Consider the following 23,618-nt stretch of genomic DNA (forward strand, 5'->3'; position numbering starts at 1 on the left):
AAAAATATGAAGCTAAATTCTGGTTGTTTTTTAAAAAAAAAAAAAAGGAAAAAAAAGTTATAATTACATCCATCTGCAGTTATTTTTTTTCATGCCTTCTAGTTTGTAAACGTGAATAATGTGCTTTGTCTGCCTACTTTTTGAACTTAGACTGTAAATGTCTTTTGTACACAGGTATTTCTTGGGGAAAATAAATCTTGATCTCAGTGATACAACCTGTTTAAATAAAGAACGTAATGATAATTTCTGTGTGTAGCCTATACTATGTCATCACTAGACTAATATGCTATAGTTGGTTTATCCAGAAGCTCCTCGAATTTCTGACTTCCAAATAGCCTCCGAGATCTTAACCCTGACGTAATATATATCGAAAATATCCACTCAGCAAGTATTGTTAAAAGATTGCAATCTTTATATTAACAACACAAACAAACGGAGGCGTCTCTTGGTAGAAAAGTTATTTGGGACAAAGTTGTAAGGTAGGACTGAAATATAACCTTTAACGCTTAAAAGAAAACTTCTCATATAAAAATCCTCTGACAAATCGCTTTGAATTGTCACTGCAACAAAGTCCGGTTTTCTAAGGCGCTCACCTGTCCAAAGCCACACCCATCGTTAGCCACCTGACAAGGAGCAGGAAGCAAAGACACAACGCAGGCACTCTGTGGGCCTAACGGGGACGCAATCTACAGACTTCAAAAATGATCATTAAAAATCACATCCTAATAACTGTTTTTGTTTTTTCCTTTATTTCTGGGATCGATAACAAAGGTAAGACTCCTCTGAGCTTGACTAAATGCGTAGGCTGTCGATGTTAAAGGACATACAACGAAAACTTGGAATTTTTCATTCTTAAAAAAAAAAAGGGGGGGGGGGGGGGGGAGTCCAGAAAAAAAAGCTGTGTGTGATTAATCAGGACATATTTAGCTCCTGAAAGTACAGCAAAATAAGCTTAAATGTTGTTCTGGTCATTTTAATTTGGGTGTATTCTTAAATGTCTCTTTTCCTGAAGACTAGCATTATATAATCATGGAGTGACTTCTCTATTTTTATAGTATCTTGTTGAATTTACATTGCAGATGCTTTCCAGGGGTTTACATCAAAGCTTTCCAAGTATTCCATTGTAAATCCTCAAGCGATTCATAGAGGGTCTAGGAGCATCAACAGACAACATCATTTAAAAGATGTGAGTACCTGATACCTGACTGAATTATCTTTTCAGCTGATGGTTTAATATGAACTTTTTTTTTAAATGCTCTTTACATATTAAGAAATATGGAGATGAGACAGTGTCATATGCAGTCAACATAAACAACCAAAAGCATGTCATTCATCTAAAAAAGAACAGGTATGTGAATTTGGTTGTAGTGACATTATAAGCTTATATTAATGCTGCAGACAAATATATATACATCTTTTCTTTTCAGAGACTTCTTACACCCAAATTTTGTTCAATATTCACGTGACGCTGCCGGGAACTACAACACATCGTATCCGAAAGAACATGTACGTTGAAACACACCTTAAGTTATAAGGCTGGTCTTGAGCATTAACTCTAAAACCTGTTTTCATTTTGTTGTTTTTTTCAGGTACATTGTTATTACCATGGGGAGGTGGAAGGCTATAAGGATTCAATGGTAGCGCTGAGCACGTGCTCTGGTCTCAGGTTTGACTATCCCTATTTAAAACAATTCAAATTATTTTCCAGTTATTCTGGTTATTGGGAAATGCTCTCGATAAGGGCCAATGATTTGCTTTAACCTTTTTGAGGAATAGTATCTAAGTTTCCTGAGCTCATAGTACCTGCTACAGGATTGCCATGCCAAGCCCCTGAATAGAATTAGAGCATTTGTCACTTAGAATGTCTTGAATGCTTTTCTGTAGGGGTGTGATCTTCTTTGAAAATAAGGCCTTTGGCCTGGAGCCTGTGCCACAGTCCACCACCAATGACCACCTTCTCTACCTTTTGGAGGACGTTCAGACCGAGCCCATCACCTGTGGAGTCGTTACTGAGGCTACTTCAGTGCCGAGCCACGAACCCTTTGAGCCTGGCCAATCCCTGACTTCTCTGCTGCGGGTTAAATGCTCATTTGTTACTTCAACATATATTTGCAGTGTTAAAAGGTTATGCAACATGAAAATCATTGGGGTTTTTGTTGCTTTAACAGAGAAAACGCAATTTACCACAGACCAGTTATGTGGAGTTGGTGCTGGTTGTGGATAATCTCAGGGTGAGTGTGTAAATATATATGTAGATAGATATATATGTGTCTATGAACTCACTGATATGGAAATAATGACTAGGCTTTTGTAAACTGATGCAGTAAATGAATATATTACTCCTGGTGTCACCAGGCATATAATAGTTTTTAAAATAACTTTTCCCACAAAATCTGGAGTGCTTATATTGTAAAATATAGTGCCAAAGCTATTGAGCAGCATGTTAATGTAAATGCCATTAAATACAAATTAATTGTGTTGACAGTATACTTTTAAGAAAAACAATGCAACAGCAGTGAGAGAGGAGATGGTGCAAATGGCTAATCTACTGGACGGGGTGAGATTTTAAGTAGTTTGTAAAAGAAAACGTGCCTAATTAAACTAGATTCTGTACTAAAACACTGGTATTTTTTTTCCTCTTTGCTGTAGTACTACAAGCAGCTGAACATCCGAGTTGTCCTGGTGGGCCTGGAGATTTTTAAGGATAGTAATCCTTTTAGTGTGGACGGCAGTGCAGGAAATGTGTTGGGAAATTTTGTTCAGTGGAGGAAGACTTTTCTGATACCCAAAATCAGGCATGACATTGGACAACTCATTGTGTAAGTAACACGTGGTCTTTGTCCTTTGGTTTATTTATTTATTCTGAGCAAGATGTTGTATCAATAATGCTTAATATCAGAATATCAACTGCTCTCTGACACATTTACCCCTTTTTCCATATTTGTTAGTGGTCAGTCTGGGGCATATCCAGGAGGTGTATTAGGTATGGCCTTTGTGGGCACAGTCTGCTCTGCCTCAAGTTCTGGAGGAATCAATGTGGTTAGTTCATCTCTGTTAACTTCTAACACCAGCTGACACACAGAAACTGATACCAATCATACATTATTCATAAAAACTGCAGCTTATTCTCGCAGGCTTTGAATACATTCTACTCTAGTCAAACAAGTTATACTTGAATGCACTCCACCACCGTGACAATGCATCTTTCTTTGTATTATTACAAAGTCTTTTTGGAAACTGCTTTTCTTATTAGTCCAACAACATAATGTATAACATGTATCAATTGCTATTACTATTGCAGTTGAGAAAGTGATTACATCAATAAATTGATTTCTAATATTAATAGAAATCTATATGTACTATATAATATTATATTTTTTGTAGATATATTTGATATATGCTTTTAAGTTCATTTACATTTTTTTTCTTCTGGCTATACACGAATAATGATTTATCATATCATTGATTTAAACTCTCATTTCAAATTCAGGAGCTGCAAATTGGGCATAAATTTTGTTAAAATGTCACCATTTAATGTCCTGTGTTTGTTTTTTACAGTTTAGCAACAACAATTTGGCTTTTGTCTCCACTGTGGTGGCTCATGAGATGGGTCATAACCTGGGCATGAATCATGACTCTGCGAACTGCGCCTGTAATGGAAAAAGCTGCATCATGTCAGGAGGTGCCAGGTAATACAGTTTTCACTAATGTTCAAAAAATGTTTAATTTATTGTTTTTTCCGCAGAAGTCTTTTTTTTTTAACCTTCCTTACAATTCCAATTCTGAAAATTTGGGACGATATGTCAAATTTAAGGAAACAATGAATCCAATCACTAGTAAAGGTCTAGCTGTATGCGAACGTTATCTGAAAACGCCGTCACTAGCTCATTCCAAATGAACTGAACCAAAGTGAAAAACTGTTCTGTGGTTGTACGAATCAAAATTTGAAATTCTTTTTCGGAAACCTGGGTGCTGAACTGAAGAGGAGCGTTAGTGCCTATGGAAATGGCAGCTTTAACATCTGGAATGGCACCATCAGTGCTGAAAGATATATAAAGGTTTTAGATCAGTATAGATATTTAGAATTTGACAACAGAAACCTTTCACTATAGTAGGGTTTTTAAAAACATCTATATGAGGCCTGTCCAACTGTATATTTCTATAAATGATTTATCCTGTTATTTTGCAGTGGTGCCACAAATTTTAGCCAGTGCAGTGAAGCAGATTTTGAAGCACTGATTTTAAGAGGAGGAGGCCTGTGTCTGAGAAATCAGCCCGCTGCATCAAATGTGATTAGCAATCCTGAGTGTGGCAACGGCCTACTGGAACAAGGGGAGCAGTGTGATTGTGGCAAACCACAGGTAGAGTACTACTGTCAAATATAGTACTGTGCAGAAGTCTTGAACCAACCCTCATTTCTTTATATTTTGCTTCCATTTATTTATTGAACAATAGTTTTTCAGACTTTCTAAGAGTTCATCTAAAGGTCATTTCTTTTATTATTCTTTTATTATTATATTTTTTAAGCTACTTCACTTAAATGTTTGAATATTCAGGAAATACCAAAAATAGCGTAGTTTAGCAATCATAAATTGTATTTTTGCACCATCAAGGTGATTGCCAAAGAGCCATTAGCCAAAAAACATGGCATGTTTGGTATGGTGTGCAAATCTTTGAGGAAACTGGACAGATGGGGGGGGGGGGGGGAGGGAGAAGTGACTGACCTGAAAATCTATTTGCAGCAAATGAAAAAAACAAAAACACTGTAGTTCCATGTATGTTTGCAAATTTCAGTAAATCACTGCAATTATTTTCCAGTTTCCTTGCAAACTATAATGAAATAAAGGGTTGCTTAAGTCTTTTGCTCAGTACTGTAAAGTCAAACACACTGAAAATAATACTTTATAACAAGCATTAACAATAGGTAATCATGTAAAGGTTTTTCTTACATGCCTTATAAATTTGAATTAACAGTACCATCTGTTAAATTGCATCAAGTCTTAAGAGGGAATATTAGATATCATATCATATCAGGATGTCTAAATATGGGAACGGACATTTACAAAGTAAATACAATGTGCAAAGAATTGCAACCTTTTTTGTAAATTAATTTCACTTATTGCGGCACAATTACCCAATTACACTTCTGCTTCATGCCTCTGAGAGTGAAAATGCTCTGGCGGTGTTGAAGTTTTGTATCTTTTGTTTAAATAATTAATAACTGTCTTTTTTTCATCTGTTTCATACAGGAATGTACGAATAAGTGCTGCAATGCTGCCACATGTACATTTACCCACGGATCTGCATGTGCTCACGGAGCATGTTGTGAAAACTGTCAGGTCTGAAATGTGTTGGATTTAGCTTTATGGTTGATTATTGTGCTTTTTGCACCAAGAAAAAACATTTGGAAATGTGGGTGAGTTAACTTTTTTCTCTCTTCTGTTTTTTAGCTGAAAGTTGCAGGAACGCCATGCAGAAATTCTGTCAATACCTGTGATCTTCCTGAATATTGTAATGGAAGAAATGAATCCTGTCCGAATGACTTTTATCTCATGGATGGTCTGCCCTGTGAAAACAATGCTGCGTATTGCTATGAAGGACGCTGCCAGACATATGATTATCAGTGCGGACATCTGTTTGCACCAGGTACATCTAATAATAATTCATTACTTTTTTCATGCTTTTAGTTTTCAGTAATGTGGTTACGATCACTAGGCAAGACTTCTCAGACTTTTCTTGTTCTTTTTTCTGGATATTATTTCTCTTTTTGGCAGATAATGCAATAAAAGCAGCAGATATTTGTTTCCAAGTTGCAAATATTCAGGGAGATCAGTTTGGTAACTGTGGATCCAACAGCAATGGAAACTACATCAAATGTACTTTAGCGTAAGTACTCTCTAATGATGTCATTAATTCATCATCTCATGAATTTAAGGATTTTAGATAACGTGTTGAAAAAGTACTGCGCTAGTCATGTTGAACATCGACTTTGTTTTTATAAAGTTGGTCAAATCTGAGAAGAATTCCCATCTTAATCCCATCCCCTCAGACTTTGCTCTTTTTGTACAATGATGTATAGCTATATCTAATGATATCTAATGAAAACATGGACAATTTTACTCTTATAATTTGGCACTTTCTAAGTCCTCTTATTTTCCATTTTTTGATCCCCTGTTGGAGTTCACTTTTCAAAGATGTTTGGTTGAAATAAGCACCTTCCTAACTATGGTTTGATACTTAAATCTAGCCATGATTTCTTATGGAACAACATTATTTGTGAACAAACTTGTTTTCTTTTACTTGCCAAATGTTAAATGTGAGATTATATTTACTCATTGAACAAAAACATGAGAAACCAGAAGTGTAGATTATACTTGTTTTTAAAATAAAAGTGTGGTTCTTGGGTTTTAACTTCAACCTATTGCTGATAAGTATGATGTCATGAATCTCCTCTCTCATCGTGAGCATGTGAAGCTTTGCTGGTACACTAAATTCAGCATGTATTCGATTAAGCATATGTGAATGTGTTTGAAAAAAAAGTAGCATTACTTTATCTGATGGCAGTAACTGAGTGATAAGATACAATTGTAGCATTTCAGTTAATGATTAGATTTACCTTTTTTTCATCCAGTGTTTAAGTCATTTGCAACTGTGATTCATTTTCTTAATTTAACTCTGTTACACAGAAATACCATGTGTGGAAAGGTGCAGTGCACCAACGTGAATGTGAATAACCCTCCTCCTGGTGCCACAGTCACTATCAAAATAGTTGCTGGGAAGACTTGTGTTAATGCAGACTTCAACCTTGGCACAGATGTGCTGGACCCAGCCTATGTTAACCCTGGCAGCCCCTGTGCTACAGGAAAGGTGAGCAAACTATTTTAATGACAAAGTAAAGAAATGTAACAACTAATGCAAATACGGTATCACTTTTTTTTACAAAAATACTGTCAACATCATAAGGAAAAACTGCTAATGACTCAATCTAACTGCAGCAGTAAGTAACATTACTTTTCTTTTAGACCTGTGTGAACTTTCAGTGTGTGAATGCCTCTGCTCTCCTGCCCAACTTGATCTGTGATGCAAAAACCACCTGTAATGGCCGAGGGGTAAAGTTTCTTCTTTTTTTTTTTTGTCTTTCTTTACTCAGATTCCAGCCACTTAGGACCTGCTGGATATTTACTCTTTAATGTTTATTTCAGGTTTGTAACAACCTAGGTCACTGCCACTGTGAAAATGGCTGGGGCCCACCCTACTGTGACAGGTCAGGGTGGGGTGGCAGCATAGACAGCGGCCCTGCTCAAATAGGTACGTCTTAATTCACCGGTTATGACTTATGACAAATAAGTCCCCTAATACCACATGTGTGGCAATATGACCATCTGAATTCAGCATTAGATACACAGTCATCTGTTATCCCCTCATTAGTGGAGACATTATTGCCGTAGCATTTGTTGTTGTATCATCTGTATGGGAAAATTTTCATTTTTACCAACGACATGCAGGGTATGTCTGCTGAATCAAAAACAATGTGATAGTTCACTATTAATTTTCATCTAATAAAAAGCAGAACTTTTAGAAAGTTCCCTCCTGGTGCAATTAAATTTTCACTATTGTTCCTAATTCACATCTGAACTTAATAAAGAACAAACATCTCTTTTTTGCACAAGACTACTCCCTCAGAAACGGCCTGCTGATCTTCTTCCTCTTGGTGGTTCCTCTTCTGGTTCTTCTCATTTTGGTGCTCCTTTACATCTTTAGGAGAGAGTCCTTAGAGCCTTGCCTCAAAAGGTAAACTTCAACTCAAATTAAGTGTACATACTAATAGTTTTGTTTTTCATATGGTGTTGTACATTTTGATTTTTTTTTTCTTTTTCAGGTTACGTAAGACTCAGACCAAAAACACAAATGCAGGCTCAAACAGCAATGCTCAAACGGGTGCCAGACCCATACCTCCACCTGAGCGTCCCACCAACCGGGTAAATATATTTATCCACTTATCTTCATAGTTATGGTAAAAAGAAAGTACACTCTCTGTCGATCCAAGGCTTTTACGTCTTAGGGCATGTTACAAATGTCCTTAACAGGTTCTAAAATGATTTAAATGCAAGAGGAAGAAGTTGACCAAACTTTGCAAAGCAAATTTGTAACATTCTGAAAAATAAAGGAGCCAAGTCAAAGAATGGCCCAGTCAAAGTCCAGACTTAAACCAGGACTTTAAGAGAGCTGTGCATGCAAAGCTCAATTAACAGAAGCAACATTGTCCACAGTCACGTGAGACTTATAGAGAAAATGATTACATGAAGTTATTGCTGTTTAAAGTGATTTTAGATGCTGTTGGATCACAGGGTGTAGTTCATTTTTCACACAGTTTCTGCATTTTGGCTGACATCATGCAATATGTCATATCCTTGTGCGTAAAACCTTAAAACTTAAAGAGTGTGTACTTGTGTGAAGGACGTGAAGTGCAATGTTTGTTTATTTTCTAGTGAAAATGCAAATCCCTAAACAGGAAAGGTAACTCTGTTAGATGTTTAGTGTTGCTCATTGTTGTGTTTGCCTTGTTCTTATTCTAGCCTGCATTTCCAGCAGCTGCCTCAACTCCAGTTTCTGGGTATGAACGGACTTACTTTTTTACTTAACTAAATCCATACTTCCCTCATAGATAAATGGAAACTGAAGCTGTCAGTACACAAACAAACATGTGTGATTGGTTTCTGACTTTAAACATAATCTGTCAGTTTCAAGTACGGAGAAACGAACTACTGGGATGATGAAAACAGTCATGACCCCCCTGAACAACCACCTCCTGTACAAGGCCCTGGAGTACCCAGACCAATCCAACCGAAACATCTACCAAGCTAATTGCTTTCATACAGTATCATTTAAATTATTTTCTGAAGTTATGAATTTGCTACAGATCAAAACTGTATGAAGAGACTATTTTAAAATACTAATTAAAGGCACGCTGTTTGTAAGATTGACTGTTATTATGTGGTAGTGGATGAGGCTGGTAAATGTTTACTGACTGTTTTATTAGGTCTTTTTACTATTTGGGGATACATGCAAATAAAATTCAAAAAGAGTTTTATATTTTACATCATCGTGCTTTTAAAAAAATAAATATTATTGATGTTTCTTGCAGTTAAATGCAATTGTTATAATGTGTGCGATGTAATAATGAAGGGTATCAAAAATGGACTTTGATTGTTTCGTTGTAACTGAGTAAAAAATTCTTGTGGCTTTTAAATTATTTCTACACTAAGAATAGAAACAGAAACACTGTGTGTAGAATCATAGAGTCAAAATGGCAAAAAAATAAATAAAATGTAAAACTAAATAAAGCTTCAGCATCCAGCCCATTTTGGCCACTTAAGATGTGTTGATAGAACTGCAATTTATTTATTTTGAAATTTCTGTTGCCCTCAATACTATGCCTCTTTTTTACTCTTTTGTTTTTGTTTTTTAAATAAAGGGTATATAAAAGTGGCTTTGCCAATAACAACTTCTTGAGGCTTCTACCTTGTGACAGGAATGTGACTCAAAACTAACTTGAAATCATTTCATCACATCAGATATTTTTGACATATTTTGAAAGATGATAGAATATTATTTCAAACATGCAAATATAATTGAAATAACAAGAGAGAAAAAACAAAACTTAAAAATCATCAAGTTTTCATATATATTTCTACATAATGTGTGTGCTTGAAAAGGAGTAGGATGAAGTTTACACTTTTCCTGTTCCTACCCCCTTATTTCAAATTTCATTGCTTACAAATCCATCTCCAGAATTCAACATTATTTGATCCATATATGTTTAACTATGTACAAGTCTAACACATTGAACATACACAAATAAAACCATTTTCAGCACATAAACCAAAACAACAACAAACTACATTTTTACATAAACTAATCACCCTGTGTTTAACACTTGCTTAATGTGTGAATTTTTGCATTGATTTACTTTTCTTGATTTCATCGATTTCATTGATAAAAAGTGGATTTGAAGGTTCTCTTGAAGTAGCTTCATTTGTTATCCTTATTGCTCTTTTTCTGCAGAATGTATATTGGATGGGTGTGTGTTTTGTACTTGTTTCCCCACACAACCACACAGTATGTCATGTACCGCAGTATGATAGAACAATACAGAGTATATAATGATGTTTGATTTATGAGATCCTTAACCTTGCCAGAGACTTCGATATTTTGCCTTTGATATAAGTAATGTCTGGAATCCAGGATAGTTTGTGATGTATTATCACACCAAGGAATTTTATTTCAGGTACTGTTATTTATTGTCAGTTTACTATTAGTAGAATATGTGCATTTCCCAAATATTATGAATTTTGCTTTACTCAGGTTCAATGTTAATTTATTATGGTCAAACCAGGTCTTCAGATTATTTAATTCATATTCTAGTTCATTCAGAAGTTGTTCCAAGTTACTTCCACAGCACAGTAAGTTTGTATTATATTATATAATATTATTTTCAAAGATGTTGAAATTGCACATATCTCATTAATGTACAATATGAAAAGCAGCAGCCCCAAAACTGATCCCCAAGGATCAGTTTTGGAGCACAACGGATTTCAATTCTGACTTTATGGCATTTATTTGGGTAAATTGTTTACGGTTTTTAAGGTAACTGTTAGCCCATGATAATGCCACCCCTCTGACCCCATATGTAGTTTGTTATGTAAAAGGTTGCGATGAACTGTATCAAATGCTTTCTTTAAATCTAAAAAAAACTCAGACAGCATATTCTTTGTTTTCAATAGCAGTTGTTACTGTATCTATAAACTCCATTAAGGCATGCATTGTGGTCATTTTAGGTCTAAATCCATACTTGCTTTATATATAGTACATTGTTTTTTTTGTGATAAAGTCATATAATCTATTGTAAAATATTTTTTCAGTATCTTAGAGAACTGCAGTTGTAGAGAGATGGGCCGATAGTTTGCTATCTCCAGCTTTATACATTGGATCTAACTTTGCGATTTTCATCTTATCTGAAAATAATCCACTTTGTAATGACAGATTACAAATGTAGGTAAATGGTTTCACAATACATCCAATAATATCTTTAATTAAGTCCATATCAATGCCATCACAGTCATTTGGTTTCTTGGAGTTAAAGGATGTAACTACATCCATAATTTCCTCTTCATCTACTCCCCTCATAAACATTGAGTTTGCTACATTGATAGTTTTAGGAGGGTGCCCAGATTTTACAATTTCTTTAGCCAAGCTAGGACCAACATCAAGAAAAAAGTCATTAAAACAATTTGCGATTCGTTTTATGTCACTAGTCGTTGTATTTTGTATTTGAAAGTTATTTGGATATTCCAATCCTTTAGATCCTTTATTTACAATATTATTTAGTACTGTACAACACAAGGTTGGTCAAGACGTTTACAATATTATGTGCTTTTATTTTGAAGGACGTCGGTAGGAAATGGCACGCGGAAGAATATGAGGAAGTTAATATCCAACATGGCTGCAAACAGAGTACAATTGTACGTAGTAGAGGCTAGGTTGCGAAGCTGCTCTTTCGTAGCCCATGGCAACTGAGGAGGCCGTGAGTGTCAGCAGGGCTTCGGCCTGTCTGTGTGTCCTCTGCGGGCTACCCGCTGCTGGGAAGTCCACCCTGGCCCGCCGGATTCTCAGTACCGCCGCACAGCATGGATGGAGAGCCACTGTGGTGCCATACGATGACCTGATCCCAGAGCAAGCTTTTCGAACCAAAGTGGTCGAGGATGGTGTTAACCTGCAAGAAATGGTAAGGACATGATTCAAATGTAATGTGAACCAACCATCCTGCGTAATATTATCTATAGTAGGGCATTATGACTATTAGAGAACGCAATCAAAATAGTACAGCTTTACATTAAATAACATAGTTTGGTGCTAATTAACAGAAAAGGTAAAAAATAAAAATAAAAAATTTAGCTCTTTGACAGCACTAAGTTAGGTCAATGTACCCATCCATGTAAGTAAATTGCATGTGTTCAGTGCTTGAAGATTAGAGGTTAGATTTGTTTTGGGGTCTTTTGGCTAATTCAGGTAACTCTCACTACACTTTTCCATCAAATGTTTTACCCTTTCCCAGTTTAGGAAAGGGTAAAACATTGACATAGATAAAACATCAGATAGTTTAGGCCATGGTAAATTTTAGCACTTGCATCATAGGATATTTGAGGATAAGTATTTTGTCCAAGGACACTTCATCATATACAGTCCAGGAGCTGGGGATTGACCCAACATTAGTAAACAACCTGCTGTAAGTCTTGAGCCAACATAAACAACAAGCTTCTTAATTTCCCTGTAATGTTACCTTCTGCTACACGATATGTGACTGTATTAATTATTCAAAGTACTTTTATTCTGCAGCAGATTGTTTTTAAAATCCATATTGTCTCCATACATCATAAGTAGCTTGAGTATGTCCTAGTAATTTTAGAACTGATTCTCCTCTCTAGCACACTGAATGGAAGTCACACAGACAAGCTGTGTTGTACTGTATTGAGCAGTTCTTGCAGAAGTCAGAAATACTGCCAGAGGCACCAAGCAGCTCTGGGATCAGTGTTGCTGCCTGGGAACAGTGCACTCAAGGTCTGATGGGGCCTAAAGGTCTGAAGCCACCTCTCGTCTTCCTACTGGACGACAACTTCTACTATCCAAGTATGAGATATGAAGTTTGTCAGCTTGCAAGGAAGTGTAAGACCCCTCTTATCAACTGAATATGCCACTTAACGTATGCGGCTCTTCAAATATTAGGTTAACGTCTTCTGATGTTGCAGATTCGCTGGGTTTCTGCCAGGTCTACCTACAGTGTGATTTAGAATCATGCATCAGCAGAAACCAGAGCAGGTCTCAGCCCGTTCCCACTGAGGTGATACTGGAGATGGTGAAGCGGTTGGAGTCTCCGAATCCTCAGAAGAACTCATGGGAGATTAACAGCATTACACTTAACAGCACAGGAACTGTGTCCAAATCTGACATGTAAGGCAGCAGAAAGAGCAGCCATAAAGATTAATTACCAAAGTCAATTCATAAGTCAGGCTTTAATTTGTTGCCTCTGTGTTCTCCTATGTGGCTTATCCTCAGCCAGAGGGTGATGGAGTTGATCTCCTCTGCACTAAATAACCCACTAAGCCTGGGAGAAGACAACAAAGAACAAAAGGTGCGTCACTGTAGAGTAAACTTGAGACACATGCTAGTGATGTAGCTACAGAAGCAGATCATTTCTATCATTTCTAAAGGTTTAACGTATGAAATAACGCATCGTCAAGAGTCCTCAAATCAACAGTACCTAATCAGAGGGGGCCAACCTCAAGCATGACCCCCCCTTTAAAACAGCCCACAGACCCTAAGGAGTGAGACTGTTTATAAGTGGGTTGTCAGTTGAGTAAAATAGATTTTTGTCTATCTCAGTGGTAAAGAAAGTGACCCAGAGCCTCTTCCATGTAACTCTGAAAGTTTTAACCGTCAGCTATCTTGGAACATCATTACACCAAGCTACCGTTAAGGGGATGGATGAGGGATGGGAAAGGAGACAGAGAAGGAAAAAAATGAAGGGGAGGGGTTAAGATATAACAATTATTACCATCATCATCAACATGCAATAATAATAACAATGACTCATTATTAACACATACTGTTTAAAAAAAAAAAAACTCACTCATGATCATAAACAACAGTACTAGCAGGTAGTCTTGTCTTGATATTACATAGTAATAACAGGTCCCTTAATACTACATATTATAAGTGGAAAATTAGAAATATATTAAAAGGACGGTTTTGCACTGAGATAAGAATGCATCATTAGTAGTGGAAATACAAGAAGCCAGAGAAATACCATCATGCATAACTGATTTTTTTTTTAATCTATGTTGCTGTTTTCATATATACATTGGTATTGGCTTAAGACATGCACCTGCACATATATCATCATCTATTTTGCAGGATGCTGATCGTCTGAAATGTGCCAATAGTGTTGTCCACCAGGCTGACCAGGCCTGTCGACGCCTCATCTCTGAAGCCATGAAGACTGCCAGAGGTCAGCTTTGGATAATATTTATTATTTCAAGTTTACCAGAGCATGCTGCCACTTGAAGCCTAGCTAAATGATCAACTCGTCTTTCCCTAATTTTAGAGAATAAAGTACGTCCTGAACGCATGAGGTCTTTGGCTGCTCAGCTGAGTGAATCCAAAGCAACGTTTCTTCATAACCTGGGGAAACATTTCCTCCATGAAGTGCCATTTATCCAAGGAGAAGAAATCAACGTAGAGCATGCAGCGAAGAGAGCAGCTGAAATTTTTAATGATGACTTGAAAGAAATCTTGTCTAGAATCATGAATGACAAATAAGCTTGACTGAATAGCCAATGTACTGTATTTTATTAAATGTAAGAATTTAAAAATGCTTTTTTAAAATTATTTTTCTGCTACTAAGTGAAACACTCGTAAATGGTTGTAATGTAATAACTTGGTTATTACAACTGTGAATGAAATGTTTATTTTTAAAAATAAATTCTCCTCAACTGATTTCAGATGTCTACGTGACTTCTCTCCTGATATGGTACAGTGGTGTAATTAAGAGTATCATTATTACATTTTCTCCCCATACTAACATTATCATGTACAAACAAGTTAATGTGTCCAAGATTTGCACAAACGAAAAGCCACTAACATTAGTTCACATTACATGTAACATAATGAGGGTTATATGGGATCTATAGAGCTTAGAAAGAAAAGCGTCTGGACTTCTTTAAGTTTCTTGAAGATGTTTCACCTCTCATCCAAGAAGCTTCTTCAGTTCTAGGGTCAAATGGTGGAGAGTCCCAGATTTTAAGCCCTGTGGGAGTGTCCCTCCAAGAGGGACAATGGACCCCCTTTTGATCCTCTACCTAATCATACGAGCCAAGGTGTGAAAACGGGTGTAGGTCACAATCAGCCATGGTTTCATGTAAGCTCATTGTGAAACCCTATCATGTGATTTCCTGAGGTCAGATGGCCCAGAATGTGAATGGGCGTTGCGGCGTCTGGGAAGGGAACTCAAACTGGATTATAGATGGCAGACAGCTGGCATCATAAACCACCCCAGGTTATATGGGATCTTTAATATGGCTCAGCATTGGCTAATATACAGACAGTAAGTGGCTACAATTAATTTTAAAGTTGTATGTACACAAAGTTACTTGAGACAGTATATAAATATTTTTTAAAAAGGGATATAATACAACTGTAAAAAACAAAACAAAAAAAAACCTACTAATTGTAGTCTCTGAGGTTACATATAAATAAATATTAGAACTACAACTCCCACTGAGGAATGTGTCTGGCTAATTTAACCATGATTGAGACTTTGGTGTATAATTATTAGGCATACAAGCAATTTACAAATGGTGGTGAGAATGGCACCTCCACTGTGAATACAAAGCTGGTTGAGCTTGAAATGTTTGGTGCTTAATACTGCTTTGGTGTTGTATTTTTTTTTAAAAAGCCCCACACCCAACAGCCACAACATTAAAACCACCCTCATAATATTGAATTGGGCCCCACCTTCCTGCTGGAAAACAGAGATCTAAGCATTCACAGTGTGGACACAGCACCTTTGGGATGTTGGAAGCAGGGTGATTCACTGTGGGGCTTGTTATGGGTGTGCTAATATGTGCCACGTGAGTGCTACACATTGTGCCACATGCAAAATCTTCCCATCTGAACACTGGCAAATGAACTGGTACTTGTATAGCTGCAAGACTTCATTCACCCAATCACACCACACATTCACACAGCACTTTGTAACATTCTCACGTACACTCCAACTGATACTTTGGGGGCAGTTTGAGGGTTCAGTAGCTTACCCAAGGATACTTTGAGGATCAACCAACCAACCTTCCAGTTAGTAGACAGGCCACAGAAGCCCATTTCATTGCACTGTAACTAGATAATCACTGTTATTCATTTTGCCTGTCAGTGGTTTCAATGTTCTGGCTGATCAGTGTATATAGCTGCCTTTATAAATGTGATTACTCATCAGGCTGAATGAAATCCTAATGACTCACTCCAAAGTGATGAAACACTGCAAATCCCATCCCAGTCTAATGCCAAACCCAACAAGTTGCATGAGCAAAGGAGTACAGATATCACAAGGCATTAACTAACTCTCACAACAAACTATGATGTGTTGTAAAGTGTCATTTGTGGTTTTGTACGTTCACAACTAATACGACAAGCCCAAAGTAGGGATCAAGGTAGAAAAGCAGTAAGGCAACAGTATAGTGCAGATGTAGAAGTGTAAAATGAAAAAACAACTTAAAACATGAAATGTTAAACAGTCTCACTATGTTTAGTTGCTAAATATAACCAATATAATAAAAACAAGGGCTCCATATAAGTCTGTGCTGTCAGGAATCACTTTTTATGTTGGCCACGGGCAAAATGGCAGGCAAAATCGTATTTGTCTGCGCATTTATGCCCACAGCTGTTGCACTGGAATGGATGTTCATAGCCGTGGCAGCCCATGTGAATAGTGTAGAGGATATTGTCAGAAAAGTGAATATCACAATGTTGGCAATTATACACGACCTGCTGGTCCGGTATAGTCAGGGCAGGGGCGGGTGTGCCCGACTGGCTGTTGCTAACACACGCAGTCAGAGCGTTCATGTTGTTCTCAAAGCCAAGGCTCAGAGCAGGACTACAGTTCTCGTGGCGTGAGGTGGGAGATTCTTTTTTAAGTGATGATATCTGCACTCCATTTGAGCACATTGCAACCTGTTCACTGGAGACATTATGTATTAGGATGGGCTTCTCATCTTTTATTGACTCCCTGTCTGGGGACACGGGAGTCTGAGACTCAGGGTGGAGCTCAGCCAACTGACCGGCTAGTGTAGACACCTGGTCGAGTGGGTTTTTAAAAGTCAAACCATTAGCACTCCTGTTGCGACTTTCCTTCTCATCTACCCTGGGAGCGTTCTTATACTCGCTGCTGTTTAAATGGTGGATTTTGTGAGACAAGTCAGTCAGAAAATCCGATTTTGGCATCATCACAGAGGCCGGGTTGAGATTGATCAGGAGGCGCCGCCCGAACCCCAGCGAAGCTGTCCTCTTCTGCAAAGCGCTCAGCATTCTCTTGTTGGAGAAAGGAGAGCGTGCCACCCTGGTGGGCAAAAGCTTGTGGCGGCGTCGCCGATGGTGTGACAGGTTGCTGCGGTCACTGCATCGGAAGGCGCAGAGGTCACACTTGTAGGGCTTCTCTCCTGTGTGTGAGCGCATGTGGGCTTCCAAGTGACGCTCATACGCAGATGCAAATGGGCACAGCTGACAGCGGTGAGGCTTTTCTCCTGGGCAAGGAAATAATTGCAGTTATAACTCTGATATTAACCAGCATATTTTACTGTGATGTCTATTAGACAAGGTTTAGACAAGGTGAAGCTTTTCAGTATTTCACTTTATCAGCTGTATATTGGGAATATTTACATGGTGGGAACGCTGACCTGTGTGGATGCGGATATGCTCTATTAAGCGAGCCATGCCCTTGTTTGCATAGCTGCAGTAGCTGCATTTATACTTTCCATCGCAGGTCCTCTCCAGGCCATCCATCTGCACATCTGACCCATCCTCCACAGACAGTCTCACCTCCACAGACGGGGGGTCCAGACCATTTTGCTCGCACCTTGGGGCAACTACAAACAAACACAGCATGACTTCAACATATGATTTTTCTTAGAAAACACGTAAATCAGTTGTTTGTATATTAGTGTGCTTCCTTCTCACCGGCTTGAAACGACTCCGCTGTCTCTTTTTCACCACACACGGAGCCTGAAATCATGTTGACATGCTGGGTTTGCTGGGTCAGGTATTCTTGAAATTCCTTTACAAAATCCACGGGCTCGGTCTTTATCTCCTCCATGTTCCTTCTCGTGTGCTGAGCCTGAAGAAAAAGATTCAAATGTGATGGCGATGTACTACAAGTCTGCTTTGGTATTCTGACAGCAGCTAACCTACTGCTGCTAGCGTTCTTAATGACTAGCCTACTGCTTTTAGCAGCAGCGCTAACATTACCTAGATTTAAGCTCTTGTATTTTAAATTTTAACACCCAAATTAAGCACAATCGTTACTGTGGTCCATATTTTGCCGTAACAACTCTAACAAACGCTTTTTCTTCGAGCTAACAGCAGAGTTGGGACAGTTTATCATCTCATGCTGTTACCTGGCGAACATGCGATCGCTTCCGTTTTTTCTGATATGTTAGCGGCCACCCAAACGCAACTGTTGCCTTCTCTATTATCGGAAAAACATAGCCTATGTTTATTTTCGTATGGGGCTGTCGTTCTCTTTCTCCCTCTCACTCTATCTATAATATATAACTGGTTGTCATTAATATATATTTATATATATATATATTTATTATATTTTTTAATATGTATAAATCTGACTGCGTGAACCACACGGATCACACACAGAGATCTGAATACGCGCACATGGGTTTCAGTACGCACAAACAGATGGAAACACACGCACATTCTCACAAGTCTTCAACAATGGCCCTATATTTTTGCACAGGACACATATATGACACTGACATAAGTTTGTATATTTCGTTTGATTTCTTAATTTAATAAGTACATACAAAAAGTTAAAAATTCACAACATTAACAGGACAGACAGTGAAGCACTTGCCATTTATGTTTTTTTTCTCCACTCCTGCTCATAACGATAATCCCACAAGGACATGTTAATGATTAATGTATTGCCATTAAAGTCTCCTACATAGTGTAACTTCTCGTGTCTGACTCTTACAGGAGGTCACTGAAGGCAGAAATAGAAATGAGCCCTCTGGTGGACGTACGCTGCTGAACGTTTCATAACAAACATCATGGCTATCCCGTTGGTCAGGATTTTCTCAAAGGTTATACAGAATATTTAGGTCATTATTATTTGCATTTGAAGAGTTTCTGCGCTCATTTGAATATCTTTTCTACGGTATAACCCTTTTTTATCATTGAATTTTGTAACCTCTCTGGCTCTTGCCTACGTGACGTTTTTAGCTAACTGATGCTAATATTTGCTAAAGCTCAAACTAGTTTCATCCCAAAATAGTTTCAACACTCAATCCTCAAACAGTGGTCAACCGTGCCCGAGATTACTGCGTAATGCTCAGTCACACTGTGTGTTCATTACTAATTATTTTCTAAGCGATGTTACATATTTCTACTGCTGTTTGTTTTTCAGTCTTTCAAACAACTCTCTCGTCCATGGGGGGCATGCCAGGCAGGATGGAGGAGCACTTCCTCCAGATCTGTCCCAGATGTGGCTTCACACCATCCCGCCGAGGTGGTCTCCTCTTTCCCTCCACTTCAGACATACACAGAGGAGGAAGGCATGATGAGGGAAGCAGGTAAGCAGGACCTCTTGTTTCATGTTGTAGTGCACAGCTGGAGACAGGGTTTCTTAAAACGCTAAATATCTGCATTGCTGCTTGACAGTGAAAAAATATGCACAGGAGCGCATCTTCCCACTTGTGTCACAAATGGATGAGAATTCGCAGATGGATAAGGAAGTGATCAAATCCCTCTTTGAACAAGGTGTACGTAACTAATTTAATCGTGAATTAACGTATATGTCATTAAAAGTACGCCAGTGTGTCATTTTTTTCCCTTCTAGTGACTCATTTGATTTTTGCAGCTCATGGGCATTGAGATCGACCCCGAATATGGCGGGACTGGCTCCTCGTTTTTCTCCTCTATTCTGGTCATCGAGGAGCTGGCGAAGGTGGATCCCTCTGTGGCTGTACTATGTGACATCCAGAACACTCTGATCAACACGCTGTTTGTCAAACTCGGTACCCCAGCTCAGAAAGAGAAGTACCTCAATCGACTGTCAACAGACATGGTAAGCAGCTTGATAATCTGGAAGAAATAAAAACAGTGTACATCAATTCAATGTTAATGTTGTCAAGTGCAACTGATTAATGTTTTCTGATCATGCTTTCAATTCTGTTTAGTTTTATTTATTTATTTAGTGCTCACAGCAGCAGTTGAGTAAAGGAGTGGACATGGTCAGCAACAAGACTATTTAATTGAAGTGTTTAAATGATGCTTAATTGCTACTAAGGGGCCTAAAGGGTAATATGAAAATATCTCAGACAGTGATTTTACATTTTAATATTGCCAAGTTTATGTGAGCCCTTATAAATTGTGGTCTCAGTTTTCTGTTCTTAGTTTATACAAGAGAAACCTGGTGTGGTCTTCTGCTGCTCCAGCTCATCTGCTTCAAGAGCACTGAAAGATGCTCTTCTCCAGGACTTGGCCATAACCAATAGTGATTAATTGCCTTTTATCATGAAATAAGCATGGCCTTCCACTGAATAAGACACCTTCGATATGCATTTATGTGTCCCTTTACTGTCACGAATTCTGGCTTTTGAGCTTGTACACTGTTGGTCTTTCTCCTCATTAGTCCAAAGATTTGCTATTTGATTCCAAAAATCATCAAAAAAAAGGAAACATTCTTTGTTTTATCATTCATCATGTGATTTGTGTTCTTTGTACTGGTTTAATCTGCTGTTAAGTCAAAGAGCTTTATTTATATATATACATATATATATGCCGTTCTTTTTTGGAAACCGTATGTGTAATTTCTCTATATTTGTTCCTTGTTTATTTGTATTTTATATTAGTATTTTTGTATTATTTATACCAGATTGGAAGCTTCTGTCTCTCTGAAGCAGAGTCGGGAAGCGATGCTTTTGCTCTGAAGACGCGTGCTGAAAAGCACAAGGACTATTATGTAATCAATGGATCCAAGATGTGGATCAGTAATGCAGAGCATGCTGGTGTTTTCCTGGTAATGGCCAATGTGGATCTCTCTGCTGTGAGTAACTGCTGATGTTTCTATTCTCAGAGTGTGCAGTATTTCTTTTTGAGCCTAGATTTTTAAGGCCCCTCTCAACAGTCGCTTCTGAGCTTATAAGCTAATAACAATATATTGATTGCGTTTTTTTCTTTATCTTGGAAATTACCAAGACATGCTGGATTTTTTTTTATCAAATTCATTTAACAAAAACATCAAGTGAAACTATACTTTATAATACCCACCCTCTATAGGTTCTATTGATGCTTTGTGGTGATTAAATGCGTTCCCCTGTGACAGAAAGGTAAATATAAAGTCATCTTTGTTTGGCAGGGATACAGAGGCATCACCTGCTTCATCGTGGACCGGGACACCGAGGGGCTAGAAATTGGCAAGAAGGAGAACAAGCTTGGACTGCGGGCCTCCTCCACCTGCCCGCTCAACTTTGACAATGTCAAGGTGCGACCATACATCATGTACGTTACCAGAGAAATGCCTGGCAAGTGCGTTAGATAGATTTTTTTTAAACTCTGCTCTCTGTTCTAGGTGCCAGAGAAGAACATTTTAGGAGAGATCGGTCATGGCTATAAGTATGCCATCGGGATGTTGAATGAGGGTAGGATTGGAATAGCAGCACAGGTAAATTAAAACACAAAATCTGCTCTGTTAAAATTTCAAATTCAGCAGGGCGGTGTTCTAACTCTGTGTGTGTTTCAGATGCTTGGATTGGCACAGGGTTGCTTTGATCACACTGTTCCTTACACCAGACAGAGGGTGCAGTTTGGAAAACGTATCTTTGACTTCCAGGTCACGATCCATATTTGGACTTTGGATTTTTTACAACACCTTGTGGTGATAAGGCTTGGTTCAATAAATTCTGATGCTGCTTTTGGTGCTCCTTATATTCCAGGGGATGCAGCACCAAATTGCCCATGTAGCAACACAGATTGAAGCCGCTCGGCTGTTGACGTACAACGCTGCTCGTCTGAAAGAAGCCGGAAGAACTTTCATTAAAGAGGCCTGCATGGCTAAATACTTCAGCGCAGAGGTGAGCTTACTGTTTTTGTGGTAGTACACTATAGGACAGAATAAGGATATTTTTGGACCTGTTTAGGTATGTTGCCATAACGTTATTTGTGTCATGATTTCATACAACCAATGGTAGAAGAAGTAAAAGTTGTTGCTGAGACTCTCCTGAAGCCATGGCAGTTTTTAGGTTCTGTTACATCCTATCATTTCTGTGATATCTCTGCTGCTGTCTCAGCTAGTAATTATTTTTACAAGTTCAACTCAAAAAGTCTTTTTATTTTCTCTGTCTCTTTTTATAATTTACTTTCTTCAGGTTGCCACCCTTACCACATCAAAGTGCATCGAGTGGATGGGAGGAGTAGGCTTCACTAAAGACTACCCTATTGAAAAATACTACAGAGACTGTAAAATTGGTGAGCCTAACTCGACAAACGTGCTTGGACTCTGGATCACTCTGCAAATATTGGCTTGTGTTTGTATGCTGTTAGTGAGATTGCTGCTTAAATAAGGTGTACTTAGTGTAACTGTGGCTGGAGTCCTACTGTGAAAAGAACGAAACTTGTGAGTGCTACAGGAGGGTCAGGTGTAGATGTTCGTGATTGGAGCAGAGTGGGGCGGAGAGAGAAGGCCCGATAGCAGTGGCTGTAATCGGACTCTGCTGGAATTCTCCAGTCTGACCCCTCAGAGTGCCATTATACCAGCACACAGCCAAGGAAGCTGCCATTTCAAAATGTTACTTTTCCTTTCATCACTGCCACTTTGGCTCCCGAGCTCTCTGGCTGGAGCACCGGCAGACCTAGCTCCACGCTAAGCCTCCTTGTCTCCTGCTAGTGAAAGCGGCGGATGCATGTAGTGTGCAGAGGAGTTTGACAAAATGGACTTTGTTGTGTATGGCAGGAATCTGTGCTAATGCTTTGTTTTCTCTCTTTGTGCAGGTACCATTTATGAGGGCACGACGAATATCCAGCTGTCCACTATGGCCAAGTTCATTGATAAGGAGTACAATGTTTGAAACTCTATGAGCAAAGCCTAAACGATTGTACTCTGCGATGTTACACTCCGCATTTTTCCCCCCAGTGATTATAATGGGATTGATCCAGACCATACTACTATAGATTAGTTCTCGTGCAGCAGCTCATAGTTACTGGTGTTTTGGTTACGTTTCTTCAGGTTTAGAGATAAAGCTGCTCTGGTTTAATGATGTTTATTTTGCTTTTTGTATTCAGTGAGCTTTCCATCGATTCAAATACAATGAGTAACAAACTGTATATCATTTTAAGACCTTTACAACCTTCACCCCACATTTGTTCTAGGATTATTATTAATGTAACAGTAACATAAATGATCCATACATTTGCAATGTGGGAGTTAGTTGTTGAAAGCTGATGATTAGGATTATGTTTTGGTGCCTTCGGAAGATTTGCGATTACTGAGATCAGTGATGTAAAGGTGTGTGTTCTCTCTGTATGATTCTACATCCTTTTAGGAAGTCATCTGTAAAGAATGATCTGTCAGTACTATTAAATGTGAAGTATGCTGTAGTGCAGTGTATGGTTGTTTGTATTTGCTGAGGAGTCCAGGTTAATACCAAGTTCTCTCACTAGATGGCAGCATTTTCCCGAGTGACAGCCGCTCACAGAAGCGGCAGTCAATTATCATGTCTTTTAACAGCTTGTCACCTCTAATGATATTTTATATCAATTTAATTATGCCGGTGCTTCAGATG

The 23,618-nt window shown here is 38.3% G+C and overlaps 4 protein-coding genes across 6 annotated transcripts; 3 read left to right on the forward strand and 1 right to left on the reverse strand.

Moving 5' to 3' along the window:
• The first annotated feature begins 605 nt into the window (after window positions 1-605).
• On the forward strand, window positions 606-9,490 carry adam9b (ADAM metallopeptidase domain 9b). Its single transcript, XM_004561207.5, has 22 exons — window positions 606-771; window positions 1,080-1,186; window positions 1,272-1,348; window positions 1,428-1,506; window positions 1,590-1,666; window positions 1,885-2,077; window positions 2,169-2,231; window positions 2,486-2,557; window positions 2,650-2,819; window positions 2,949-3,039; window positions 3,559-3,689; window positions 4,190-4,361; window positions 5,250-5,339; window positions 5,451-5,646; window positions 5,775-5,886; window positions 6,687-6,867; window positions 7,023-7,109; window positions 7,203-7,308; window positions 7,671-7,791; window positions 7,880-7,979; window positions 8,577-8,614; window positions 8,742-9,490. Exons 1-22 carry the CDS (start codon window positions 702-704, stop codon window positions 8,863-8,865), a joined length of 2,457 nt encoding a protein of 818 aa, XP_004561264.1. The 5' UTR covers window positions 606-701; the 3' UTR covers window positions 8,866-9,490.
• Window positions 9,491-11,453: 1,963 nt separating this feature from the next.
• Window positions 11,454-14,553, forward strand: pstk (phosphoseryl-tRNA kinase). The gene is made up of 6 exons (XM_004561205.4): window positions 11,454-11,785; window positions 12,486-12,723; window positions 12,807-13,008; window positions 13,114-13,189; window positions 13,972-14,065; window positions 14,162-14,553. Exons 1-6 carry the CDS (start codon window positions 11,567-11,569, stop codon window positions 14,374-14,376), a joined length of 1,044 nt encoding a protein of 347 aa, XP_004561262.3. The 5' UTR covers window positions 11,454-11,566; the 3' UTR covers window positions 14,377-14,553.
• A 555-nt stretch (window positions 14,554-15,108) lies between these two features.
• On the reverse strand, window positions 15,109-18,298 carry LOC101472473 (zinc finger protein Pegasus). 2 transcript variants are annotated; one of them, XM_004561203.3, is made up of 4 exons: window positions 18,222-18,298; window positions 17,785-17,941; window positions 17,505-17,693; window positions 15,109-17,351 (listed from the first exon to the last, which is right to left on the reverse strand). In XM_004561203.3, exons 2-4 carry the CDS (start codon window positions 17,918-17,920, stop codon window positions 16,423-16,425), a joined length of 1,254 nt encoding a protein of 417 aa, XP_004561260.1. In that variant the 5' UTR covers window positions 17,921-17,941; window positions 18,222-18,298; the 3' UTR covers window positions 15,109-16,422. The 2 variants fall into 2 exon arrangements, with proteins under 2 accessions (XP_004561260.1, XP_004561261.1); XM_004561204.4 differs by having other exon boundaries at window positions 18,073-18,251.
• Window positions 16,656-23,433, forward strand: acadsb (acyl-CoA dehydrogenase short/branched chain). 2 transcript variants are annotated; one of them, XM_004561201.3, is made up of 12 exons: window positions 16,656-16,726; window positions 18,814-18,920; window positions 19,244-19,409; window positions 19,498-19,598; window positions 19,697-19,903; window positions 20,714-20,884; window positions 21,197-21,322; window positions 21,410-21,502; window positions 21,581-21,670; window positions 21,774-21,911; window positions 22,206-22,305; window positions 22,828-23,433. In XM_004561201.3, the coding sequence occupies exons 2-12, from the start codon at window positions 18,888-18,890 to the stop codon at window positions 22,902-22,904; spliced, it is 1,302 nt and encodes a 433-aa protein (XP_004561258.1). In that variant the 5' UTR covers window positions 16,656-16,726; window positions 18,814-18,887; the 3' UTR covers window positions 22,905-23,433. The 2 variants fall into 2 exon arrangements, with proteins under 2 accessions (XP_004561258.1, XP_076743696.1); XM_076887581.1 differs by lacking the exon at window positions 16,656-16,726 and having other exon boundaries at window positions 18,898-18,994.
• Window positions 23,434-23,618: the final 185 nt, after the last annotated feature.

This window comes from Maylandia zebra, linkage group LG8, assembly GCF_041146795.1.
Source record: "Maylandia zebra isolate NMK-2024a linkage group LG8, Mzebra_GT3a, whole genome shotgun sequence".
Taxonomy (NCBI): domain Eukaryota; kingdom Metazoa; phylum Chordata; class Actinopteri; order Cichliformes; family Cichlidae; genus Maylandia; species Maylandia zebra.

Coding starts and splice junctions, on each gene's coding strand:
- acadsb (XM_004561201.3), top strand. CDS start 18,888: ATGGCTATCCCGTTGGTCAGGATTTTCTCAAAG. Junction 19,904..20,713: donor ATCGACTGTCAACAGACATG/GTAAGCAGCTTG, acceptor TATTTATACCAG/ATTGGAAGCTTCTGTCTCTC. Junction 21,671..21,773: donor AACGTATCTTTGACTTCCAG/GTCACGATCCAT, acceptor CTTATATTCCAG/GGGATGCAGCACCAAATTGC.
- pstk (XM_004561205.4), top strand. CDS start 11,567: ATGGCAACTGAGGAGGCCGTGAGTGTCAGCAGGGCTTCGGCCTGTCTG. Junction 12,724..12,806: donor TTGTCAGCTTGCAAGGAAGT/GTAAGACCCCTC, acceptor CTGATGTTGCAG/ATTCGCTGGGTTTCTGCCAG. Junction 13,009..13,113: donor ACTGTGTCCAAATCTGACAT/GTAAGGCAGCAG, acceptor GCTTATCCTCAG/CCAGAGGGTGATGGAGTTGA.
- LOC101472473 (XM_004561203.3), bottom strand. CDS start 17,920: ATGGAGGAGATAAAGACCGAGCCCGTGGATTTTGTAAAGGAATTTCAA. Junction 17,694..17,784: donor AGCGGAGTCGTTTCAAGCCG/GTGAGAAGGAAG, acceptor GTTTGTTTGTAG/TTGCCCCAAGGTGCGAGCAA. Junction 17,352..17,504: donor GCATATCCGCATCCACACAG/GTCAGCGTTCCC, acceptor TTCCTTGCCCAG/GAGAAAAGCCTCACCGCTGT.
- adam9b (XM_004561207.5), top strand. CDS start 702: ATGATCATTAAAAATCACATCCTAATAACTGTTTTTGTTTTTTCCTTT. Junction 1,187..1,271: donor GACAACATCATTTAAAAGAT/GTGAGTACCTGA, acceptor TTACATATTAAG/AAATATGGAGATGAGACAGT. Junction 4,362..5,249: donor GTGATTGTGGCAAACCACAG/GTAGAGTACTAC, acceptor TGTTTCATACAG/GAATGTACGAATAAGTGCTG.